General features: G+C 41.4%; 1 protein-coding gene across 1 annotated transcript in view; it reads left to right on the forward strand.

Annotated features, from left to right (window-relative positions):
* Positions 1-8,624, forward strand: part of TLL1 (tolloid like 1) — a 234,370-nt gene extending 225,746 nt beyond the window's left edge. Inside the window, exons 20-21 of the mRNA XM_062199000.1 lie at positions 6,191-6,441; positions 8,490-8,624. Of these exons, the coding sequence (XP_062054984.1) occupies positions 6,191-6,441; positions 8,490-8,624 (386 nt within the window). The remainder of the gene's footprint in view (positions 1-6,190; positions 6,442-8,489) is intronic.
* The last annotated feature ends 3,290 nt before the right edge of the window (positions 8,625-11,914 follow it).

Genomic DNA, 11,914 nt, shown 5'->3' on the forward strand with positions numbered 1-11,914 from the left:
AGTTGTTTAAAATGAGCTAGCTATAAACTTTTCTTTTTAATTTCATAGAAACTAACTTCTCCCGTGTCTCTATCTTGTAAGTGGAAGATTGAGGTCATATTATGTCTCTGGGCGTTGGTACCTCTGAACTCTTGGTCCAAGTGTGCCTTTATCCAGCAGGGAACTTTGGAAAGATAATTCCATTGGATCTCAGCTTCTTCATCTGTAAAAGAATACCTTAGATAATAAGTGATTTCTTAGCGCTGCAAAACTCCGTGACGTCCTCATTTCCATAATATCTACCCACACACCCTATTTCTAGTGTTTGTGTTATGATTAGTATTCCATTTGCAGATTCCATTATAGTAGGAGTCATGTCTGAGTATCCAAAGGTGTAGAACGCACCTACACACATACACACACACACTCACACACACGCAAGCAGGTGCACACATGCACATATGGAGTGGAGGGCTCCAGAACGTCACAGAAAATACATATTATATATGAAAATACATATATGAAAAACTGTACATAAATGTCATTTTTTGTACTAAACTTTTAATTCATTTTCCACCTTTTTAAGTAGCCTTGTGATGTTTACATAACTTTATATCCGTTGAATTCTCCGAAAAAAAACTCCATGAGATAGTTATTATCTTTGTGCTGCAGGTGGAGAGATGAAAATCTGGGTGACTAATTAATTTGAAAAAAAGTTTCTAAGATATTGTCAAGGCTTGGGACTTGATCCTGATGAGCTCCCAAGCTAATGTCTATGGTATATTTTCCTAAAGCAAAACTTTGTATTAGGAAAAAAAAAAACCACAAAACTGAAATTATTTGGAGTAATAAAGACGGAGTAGTTCCTAATATAAGTTGTAAGCACATTTTATGTTCAGATTTATAGATCACTGGGCTAATTTCATTGCCCCGTTCAGTTCACATCCATTCATACACCTACAAGAGCAAACCCAGTCACTTTCTCCTAGACAGAATGGTCCTTGGATGTTTACTAATCCAGCCCTGTTATTTTGGAAATGAGGAAGTCGAAGGTAAAAACATAAATGGTAGGCCGGCGCCGCGGCTCACTAGGCTAACCCTCCACCTGCGGCGCTGGCACCCTGGGTTCTAGTCCCGGTCGGGACACCGGATTCTGTCCCAGTTGCTCCTCTTCCAGTCCAGCTCTCTGCTGTGGCCTGGGAAGGCAGTAGAGGATGGCCCAAGTCCTTGGGCCCTGCACACACATGGGAGACCAGGAGAAGCACCTGGCTCCTGACTTCGGATCAGCGAGATGCGCCGGCCGCAGCGGCCATTGGAGGGTGAACCAACGGCAAAAAGGAAGACCTTTCTCTCTGTCTCTCTCTCTCTCTGTCTAACTCAGCCTGTCACAGAAAAAAAAAAAAAATGGTAACTGAAGTGGTACAAAAAGTTACTGACAGCTTGAATTCGGTCATGATTTCCCAACTCTTGCTAATTTACTATCATCAAAAATGTTTGACACTATGCACTTAACTTTTTCATTGTGTACAAAGTTCTGTTCTTGCTTATTCAGCTCTCTTGGAATTTTCTATGTAGATTTATTTTGTTGTTGTTATTGTTTTAAAATATTTAATTGAAAGGCATAGTGGCAGAGAGTAGGAGGAGAGAGGGGAGAGGAGAGAGAGAGAGAGAGAGAAAGAGAGAGAGAGAGAATCTTGCATTTGCTGGTTCACTTCCCAAATGGCCACAAACAGACAGGGCTGGGTCAGATTAAAATCTGGAGCCAAGAACTCCATCTGGGTCTCCCATGTGGGTGGCAAGAACCCAAGTATTTGGTCCATCATCTGCTGTACCTCAGGCACATGAGCAGGAAGTTGAATCAGAAGAGGAGGAGTTGGGACTCAAACCAGCACTCTAGTAAGGACTGCCTGCATCACAAATGGAGGCTTAGCCTGCTGAGCCACAACCCTACCCACTGAGTAGATTTAGTTTATCCTGTATATTCTAGTCACCATAAATGCTGAAATACTCTTATCTATTGCCTGCTATTTATTTCCCCTCAAAGATTCTCTTTGTCAAACTCATTTGTTCTACAGCATCTCATCAATTATTGATCTGGTTTCTCCTTAGCTAGACTAAAGTATTAGTGACTTACAGAAAAAAGAAGATTGTGGGAATCTCAGAATAGTAGAAGGAATTCCTACGTGTAGACAGCTTACCCAGTCTTATTTTGGTTTTCACTTTATTTCTTCAGATTTAACCAAAAGATAGCCAAGTCCTATACTATATGATCAACTTTTTGTACATGTACAAAGCATGTCATCATTTACAACCTTCTAGAATATGTGAGACTATTTTTGATGGACCCTGAAGTGTTCATTTTAATTTGCTTAAGTGAATTTGTATTTCCATATAGAATTTTAATTTTATTCATAAGAACCTCACACTATTAACTCTTAATGAGGTGATAAGGAATATTGCTTACTAGATTTTTATGGCTACGTTTTCACACTTCATACTAAGTTTTGGGGCCATGAATTTTTTGATTGGAGCCCTATTTTACTCTGAACCTTGGTCCAAATTTTAAGTCCAAATTTATTTTAACCAGTTAACAAATGGTGTTTTTCCAGGCTTAACTAAATTAATTGAAAGAAACCAATTTTTCGGTTTAAAAAACTTCCATGTCTTCTCTCGGAGGATGGGAAGAGGATATGGACGAGGGAAGGAAAATGGCTTTTAGAACATGGTGCTGTGTGCTGGACTCCTCTCTAGTATAAAGCCCGGTGCTGTTTGTCAGTGACATTGAGAAATCAAGTAATATGTTATCAAGCTTCTTAGAGAGAAAATTTTTTTAAATCTAAACCAATTAGCAAGGAGCTGGAGCAGAAGTAGAACAGCTGGGACTGGAACTGGCTTAGCCTGTTGCACCACATTGCTGGCCCCTATAAAGCACTTTGAAAAAACTGATATAAAGAAGTACTATTGACTTGGTTTTCTGTTTATCAGACATTGGAAATAGCTAGGGATGTTAGCTGAAAGTGTGTTGAGTCTGTCTAAAAGTCAGGTTTTAAAGTGACCTATTAAAGGATGTGCTGACCATAGTTTGAGTTGTAGGAATCTGAAATAGTCATAAGCAAGGAATTACCGTCATCCACCTGCTCCTTTCTGCTTTGGAATCTCTCTCCAGGCATCTGAAAACCACACCTCTTGTGCATTTAATGTTCTAATGTTCATCCTTAAAAATCTATCCTGTGGAAAACATGTTCTTTGTTTGCTTGCTTGTTTTTATGGTGAGCACATTTGTGGTGAGCACATTCATACAGAGTATCAGCTTGAGGAGGGGTATGTAGGATGCGTGTGTGCACTAAGACAGAAAAATGCACACCAGGAAAAACTTTCCTGCAACCTTTTAAGTCATCCTTAAACATAATTTTTGTTTTTTTTAAAGAGTTATTTTTATTATTTATTTGAAAGGAAGAGTTAGAGAGAGAGAGAGAGAGTTCTTCCATCCACTGGTTCACTTCCTAAATGGCCACATTGGCCAGAGTTGGGTTAGTCTGAAGCCAGGATCCAGGAGCTTCTTCCAGGTCTCCCATTGGATGCAGGGACACAAGCACTTGAGCCATCTTCCACTGCTTTCCCAGGCACATTAGCAGGAAGCTGGATCAGAAGTGGAACAGCCAGGAATCAAACTGGCACCCATATGGGATACTGGTATCACAGACTGTGGCTTTTCCCACTTTGCCACAGCTCTGGCCCCTAACTTTTATTTTTAAATGCAAGAGACATTTCTCTAAAATCTTCCAGTAAAATGAAGCAATAGCACTTTTCTGTGATTTTTCAGATACATATGGCCATTTTTCACAAAATCTCCTTTCCTATTTTGTTCCACTTCCTCCTTGATTGTTTTCCAAGCTGGGCTTGGCCGGGGACCACCCTTGTGGATTCTGCTGTTGTCTTGGCCTCTGCTGCCTTCCTCGTGGGACGCAGACACACAAAACAAGGCTCTCCACCACCTCAGTACTCCCCAGGCTGGGATGAAAAAGCAGTCACTTTTTAAAACATGAAAATAAAATATCTGTCATTTAAAAAATAATGTGTTTATTTGAAAGTCAGAGTTACACAGAGAGAAACAGAGAATCTTCCATCTGCCGGTTTACTTCCCCAGATGGCCACAGCAGGCCAGGCCAAACCCAGTAGCCAGGAGCTTCATCTGGGTCTCCCACCTGAATAAGTGGCAGAGGCCCAAACACTCGGGCCGTAGTCCTCTGCTGCTTTTCCAGGCCTTCAGCAGGGAGCTGGATTGGAAGTGGAGCAGCTGGGACACGAACCGGCACTCATGTGGGATGCTAGCGTCACAGGAAGCTTTACCCGCTATACCACAAAGCCAGCTCCTAAGTCCGTCAATTTATATCGAACTTGGAGAATAAGTAGAAGTTTTCAGTGTCTGGAAAGGTTACGATGGTTTCCATATGTCTGTCTTGATTTTAGAAACATTTTTCACAAAATATCCCTGACATTCCAGAATATAATTTCTTCTTTCTAGTAGTTGACTAAGCGTGTTTAATAGATGTGCAATTGTTTTTTTACTTTTTATTTCATATCTGAGTGGATCATAAAGTGCAGATATTGGCATTTCTCAGAGGAACAACAACAAAGCAATAGCAAAGGCTTAAACTTGAGGGGCTTTTACCAGGAGTCAAACACCTTCCAAACATTTCCATCTAGAAACCCAACAGCATGTCACCAAGACCCCTGGGCACAGGTCCCAGGTATAGACCCATTTTAGAGATGAAAAAGCTGAGTTGGTCAGCTCTCTGTTGCTTTAACCAAAATACCTGAGGGCACTTCCTGCAGAGGAGCAGTTTTTGTTGTGTTTCCTGTTTGGAGGCAGTGGTGGGACAGGTGCAGAGCAGCGGCCACGTGCTGAGAGGCCCCAGGGACTTCCCTAGCTCCCAGCAGGCCCAGCACTCGGGTGTCCACGTTAGATCAAGCCTCCGCCCTTCATCCACCAACCTGGGACTGAGATTAAGGTGTAGACGGGAACCTCTCCGTCGGTGGCAAACAGGGGCCTGAAGGACTCCCTGTGTCAGCCTGGGGTTTTTCCTTTCCTGCCCTTGACCTCACTTTCCTCGTGTTTGTGTGTGTTGTGGCCACATGGATGTCTCTGCCTTTATATGGTCTCTATGATGCTGCCTCCAAAGAATTCCTGAGAATTTATTCTCCACATCGTGCTAGGCGTTGTATCTTTTCATGCACACTTAGTTATTTCTTTGGGGTGACAAAGACTTTAGGCTTATTAGTGTCTCTCTAAAGCAGAAGCTATATAAATAGCATTTACTTTTTTTTTTTTTCTTATAATAAGCAGTAAACTACCTGAAGAGGTCGGGAGGGACAAAGTAATTATAATTAATAATGTGCATGTTTCTCCCAATACATTTAGGTAAATATATCTACCTCAGCAAAACAATCCTGTTCTGTATAGTCCCTGTAGAAAGCTCTGTGTAACACACACACACACACACACGGTTACATCCTTTGTTAATCGTTATTTCTTATTCATTTTGATTCCATGTTCTTAACAAATATAAAACTCACGACCGTGACATTTTTCTCTGTGAAAATATGGGGGCACACCAAAACTCAGGGAATATGAATTTAAAAATAAATGTATCTTGTTGCAAAAAATGAAATCCACACATAGCTTTTTGATTATGTGTACTTTTCTAAACTTCTTAATGAGCGCTCGTGTCCTCAAAATTATTAGCACCAAAATAAACTTATCTCCTGATGCATTGTCCATGAGCACTTTGAACTACTCTCACAGCTGAGATGAAACAGTGCTCGGTGTAACAGTAAGAATATTTATTGAGAGTAGGTGCTGTATGACAGAGGCTATGCTAAGAGGCTTCTCTGTGTTAAATTCTCCAAACTTTTAATGTCGGTGCCATGGATCATCACCTGCATTTTTACCCTGCACTACGGAGAGGAGTGACCTGGCTCCCCTGGAGTTGCAGGGCTGGGAGATGTGGGAGCTGAAATTCCAGCCAGGGCAGAAGGTGTGGGGACCCGTGCCCGTCACACGACATCCCAGATTCTCCAGATGCGACAAGCATTTGTCCGGTGTGGGAAGCGGGAACAGATGTCGGAGAACGGTCAGGCTTTGCTGACATGGACACTGGACCCGTGCAGGGTCGTGGAGCTCAGCCATTCCATTTCTCTTTCCTGACAGAGTGTGGTGGCCGACTGAAGGCTGAGCCGAAGCCCAGAGATCTGTACTCGCACGCACAGTTTGGTGACAACAACTACCCGGGGCAGGTGGACTGCGAATGGCTGTTAGTTGCGGAGCGAGGCTCTCGACTGGAGTTGTCCTTCCAGACGTTTGAAGTGGAGGAAGAAGCGGACTGCGGCTACGACTACGTGGAGCTCTTGGACGGCCTGGAGCCCGCAGCCGTGGGGCTGGGTCGCTTCTGCGGCTCTGGGGTAAACACATCCTCTTTGACCGAAACAGTGCCGATCGAGTCACGACTCATATGTGTGACAGTGACTGACCGGCAATGTCCTGGAACAATAGCAGCTTTATATTAGGAACGCCCTTCAAAAGCTTTGCGGAAGAATGGAATTTTTAAAATATTTTGGTACAACTTTAAAAAAAAATTTCTGCAATGCTTTTTATTTTTCCACAATGCACATTTTCTGCAAACTTTCTGAAGACTCCTTGTAGTAACGGCTTGACAAAGTGTAGTGTGGTTCTTCCACCCTTCCACATCCCCACTTCTTATGTATCTGCCTGACGATATCAGATAAGAGAGGAATTCAGTGATGGGAATTTCTTACTACCTGCTATGCTTCTTTTATTGTGCAATATGTATTTAAATACTTAAGAATCTAAGAATAGTTTACTGAAACATATTCCTTTGTCAATTTCCCCTTCTTCTAAATTAAAGCATAAAAGAAAAAAATACTCACGGCAATCTAAGCAAATATTGGGTGCTGGCAACATGCCACAGTGAGTTTAGCTGCTGCTCATAATGCCAGCATCCCATATCCCCCTGCTTTGGGTCCTGACTGCTCTACTTCTGATCCAGCTCCCTGCTGATGCGCCTGGGAAAGCAGTGGAGGATGGCCCAACCACTCACAAGGATGGCGTTCCTGGCTCCTGCCTTTGACCTGGCCCAGCTCTAGCCATTGCTGCCATTTGGGGAGAGAACCAACAGATAGAAGATCTCTCTTTCTCACACATACTTATACTCTCTCCCTCTCCTTCCCTCTCTGTCACACTGCCTTTCAAATAAATAAATCTTTAAAACAATGTATGAGGTAATTTCAAAAACTTCATGGGAACTGGAATAAAATTCTAAGTTTATTTTGGCAGAAAAAATTTCAAGTCCACCCATAGTTTTTTCATAATATGTATTTTGTGGGAATTTTTTAAAGACCTCTCATATTCAGTTGGCGTGGCCAGGTCAGCCATTGGTATGGCTGTGCTGTCACCTCCTGTCACCCAGGGGCCACCATGCACGTACAGGGTGCCCCACGTGGACCAGAGGCCGTCATCCAGAGGGCAAGAAAAAGAAACGCTGAAGATTTCTACAGGGCCAGTTCTCTTGGACTCTTTGTGTTAATATAGAGTAGCATTTTTAAAATGATTTTGTTTATTTATTTGAGAGGCAGAGTTACAGACACAGAGAGAGGTCTTCCACCCGCTGGTTAACTGTCCAAACGGCCACAATGGCTTGAGCTGGGCCGATCTGAAACCAGGAGCCAGGAGCTTTCGCTGGGTCTCTCACGCAGGTGCAGGGGCCCAAGCACTTGGACCATCCTCCACTGCTTTCCCAGGCCACAGCAGAGAGCTGACAGAGGAGCAGCTGGGACACAAACTGGCATCCATATGGGATGCTGGGGCCACAGGCGGAGGCTTTGCCTAGTATGCCACAGTGCCAGCCCCAGAGTACTTTTCTGAATACACACTTCATTCCCAAATGTTTGATTGGCTCTTGTTATCTAGTGCTTAAATCAAACTGTTGAACCCCTGGCCAAATAGCAACTGGAATGAAACAAAAGCTTCTCGGTATTGAGAAAATTACAACCAGAAGTGAGGGCTGATAGCAGTTCTGGAAGAGGCTGTAGCTCAGAGCAGCTTCCAAACAAACGCAGTGGCTCTGCATAGCCCTGGGCCTCGCCGTGCTTATTTGTAAAGCAGACCAGCTGGCTCCAGGGTTTGAGAGAAGGCGCCTGGTTCTGGAGAGGAGAATGCACAGCACCTGGGAACAGATGAATGTATTGAACGTATGCTCCCGGGGCAGCACCGACACTGACGGCCCAGGGAAGCCTGGCACCGAGTGTCTTCTCATTTTTGTGTTGTCCCACCTGTAAGTGAGACATCCAGCATATGTACTTTGCAAGGTTGCCAGGAGGACTCACTCATAACAAACATAGATCTTCAGACGTGCCCTGCACTGCTGAAAAAGTGGCTTGTTCTATTGTTTGATTGTTTGTTTATTTGCCTGTTGTTGTTTTTTTTCCCTCAGCCACCAGAAGAGATCTACTCAATTGGGGATACAGTTTTAATTCATTTCCACACCGATGACACAATCAACAAGAAAGGATTTCATATAAGATACAAAAGCATCCGCTATCCAGAAACCTCTCATACCAAAAATTAACACCAGAAACTTCTTTCAGAACTTGAAGGGATGTGCAGAATGCAGAGAAAACATATTTTTTTCTTTGTTAAAAAACTGAAGATATTAGCACAAATGTTTTATATAATGAGTTTGAACAATGGAAAACTTTTAAGACCAGGATCCTCTCTTTACTCAAAGAGAAGTTCCCATCAACGCGGATCAGCATTGCAAGGGTGTTTGAACTCCATGCTTGATGGTGTTGACAAAGCTGGTGAGAGGACCTCCCAGGCTTCCAGGAAGACTGAAGGAGCTTTTGTCACAGCTTGAAACAGGCGCCCCACAAGTCAGACAGCTCATCCAGGGGCTGTGACCCTGCGGAGTGCTCTCTCTGACCTACGCGCAAGATTTGGGGGACACAAAGTGACCTTGCTGGTCATAAACTGGAAACCCCCCTTCTTGTGTCTTGGGATAATTGCTTTGACTTTGTATCTCGGATACAATATAAACCAGATCCGTCTAAGGTGATGTGAAATGGGAGTCTTTGAAGGGTGGTGTGTACTTGTGTGTGTACACATGTGTGTGTATGTGTATGTGTGTGCATGTGTGTGTGTGTGTTGTGTGATGTTTGGAAACTGGAATATTTCAGCTTCATAATTTTCATTTGCAGGCCAACTTAACCTCTTTGAAACACAAATGATCTTGAAACCACTTCATTGTACTTACATTTGGACAAATTTGGAAAACCTGTAGTGTCTGCTGTTGCAGTTAAACTCTTGCCATCATTTGTTTAAGTGCTGGAGATTGACAGCTAATTGTTACTTCAGTTCTTTCCACGAAAGTGTTGCCTTTTCACACCAAATCCAAGAAGCCTGTAATGTCTTACGAACCTCACAACAAAACCCCCACGCGGTGTGCTGGATGGTTCATACACAAGTTACTACTGCTGCTATTGTCCTTTTCTTGTTATTAGTCTTCTTATTGTAGTTATTATTGTTCACAATGTTACGGTTAGTGTATATAAACAAAATGAAATGAAGCAAGGACGAGGACGTAGGCCTTAAGAGAACTGAAGGATCTCTCACTGTTTCTTTTCCTCTTCTGGCATTCAGTTTAAAAAAAGATGCAATGTTGTAAAAAAAAAAAAAAAGGATTTGTTGCTGAAAGACTTCCTATGGTGCTATTCCAAGAAATATTTTTTAAACAAGTTTTTGACCTTTGAGCCAACCACCTGTAGACTGGGAGTGCGTCCCTGTGTCTGGCTGTTGGCATCTGAAGACGGAAGACTTGTTAATTTTATCGAGAGTGCATCATTGCCAGGGCAGCCCTTGTCCTGTGGAACAACTACTTATAATGCCTTAGAATTCTTGCACATGATTGAACGGATCCTCCTAGAGAGAAGTCTTTTGAAATGTTGAACATAACCATGCACGTTCTTCAGCAGCTCTCTGAGAAAGATCCATTTCTGTGACCGAAACACATTGGATATAAATAGGGTGACTTGCTTTTACTGTAGAAAATGTAATTTTAGAATGAATTTTCTGCTTTAAAGCTATGCGTGCTTTTAATATTAATGTATGTATATGTGAGATTGTCTGAGTGAATGAAGCTACCAAAAAATGAAAATAATGAGTAGTTGAAAAGTTAAATGTATGTGCCAAGTCCTACTAGAATCCTGTGTGAAATAGCACCTTTCTTAGGCTTCATGGACAAATAATGGGAACTTCTAATTCTTATCAGTCCCATTAAAGAAAGGCTTTTCCTTTAGAAAAACTCTATTTTGATATTTTTGATGTTGATGGAAATTGCTATTTATGAAGTAGCTTTGTTTCTATTACCTGTCCATGAACACTCAACATATACCAATTTTAATAAAATTGGGTATAGAACTATTCATTTTTACAAAATTAAGCTATACACATAGATGTAGCTTATTCGTTTTTCTCTCTTTGTTGCCCTGAAAAATCTTTTCTTTCTTACGAATTGTAAAATGTAAATACATTTCTTAAAACCAGTGTTTTGATTTTATTGAAAGTTACTTTCCAAGTGTAGAACTATTGCCTGCAATATAGATGAGCCTCTTAGTGGAGCTGATTTATTCCAGTGACTTCTTCCATATTTTTTTCCTTTAATCTCCGATTAGCCAAAAATATGCCAGGAATGGGGAAGAGAGGAGAAGAATACCTTAACACTTGCAGGGATACACACTCCTCTTCGCCCTGTGGGAGGCATGTGCATTAGTTCTTTTTAAACGCCATGCTACCCTTTGGGGCTGTGGCAATGTTCTCACTTTGTAGTTCAGGAACTGAGGCTCAGAGAAGGTAGGTAGCCTCCCCAGGGTCACAGTGTAATGCTAAATTTTTGAAACCCGGCTTGTTTGATATCAAAGTCTGTGTTTGTTCTAGAAAATGTAGTGGAATCAATCTTGACATATATAAATTGTGGATTTTTTTAAGATGAAACTTTTCCACATAAAGTAAATTTTAGGGATGAATTACAGTAAAAACCTTCAGGATAAAAATACCGTTCCTTTCAGGGACAGCATGAGAATTAGAATTTCAAATGTAGTTATCTTTAAGAACCAGAAGTAGCACTAGAGACTAAAGAAACAAATTCTAGTTTGGAGTTAGTATGGGTCTTTTGTTAGGATAAACGTGTTAAGTTATTTTCCCTGGCATGGTGAGGGAAACACGCTGTTCTGTCTGGGAAAGTGTTCTGCTAGTCCAGCTGATACGCTGTTAGGCTACAGTGAGCTGTGCTCCACACACCCAGGAAAATTAAAGAAAATATTTAGAAGACACATAGAGACGCTCTCAGAAATTTAGCTCTTTGACGTGAACATTCATTTTTATTGTATCTTATGTCAGATATCAGTTTATTGTGTATTATTTTTATATTAATTCAACGTTTTCCTTAAATGTGTTCATACAAACGGCTTTGTTGTGGTTTTGTTAATAATTGTTAGTTACTGTTCTAGGCATTTTATTAAATTAATTTTGTAAGTTATTTTCAACCCCTACATCAGTATATGGCTGTGCTTTGTCTTCGCCAAAGTTCCTAACTCTTAGAATCCTCACTGATAATACACAAGGAAAAACTGTTCTCACTATTATCTTATTATATTATTTTTAAAAGTCCATTTTGAAAATAAATTTATGTTATTAAGGAGTTTATAATTTTATGACTGCACAATGGAGTGTTTTAAAGAAATGGGTGAAAAGCAGTCATTATATTTCCAAAGCCTGCAAATATTTCATACCTCTACTGGCTGGAGTTTTGCCCTCTGGGACTAATTTTAATATGTCGTAGTATCCGGCTCAAATTCTGTTAAA

The sequence above is a fragment of the Lepus europaeus genome, chromosome 8 (genome assembly GCF_033115175.1).
Source record: "Lepus europaeus isolate LE1 chromosome 8, mLepTim1.pri, whole genome shotgun sequence".
NCBI lineage: Eukaryota > Metazoa > Chordata > Mammalia > Lagomorpha > Leporidae > Lepus > Lepus europaeus.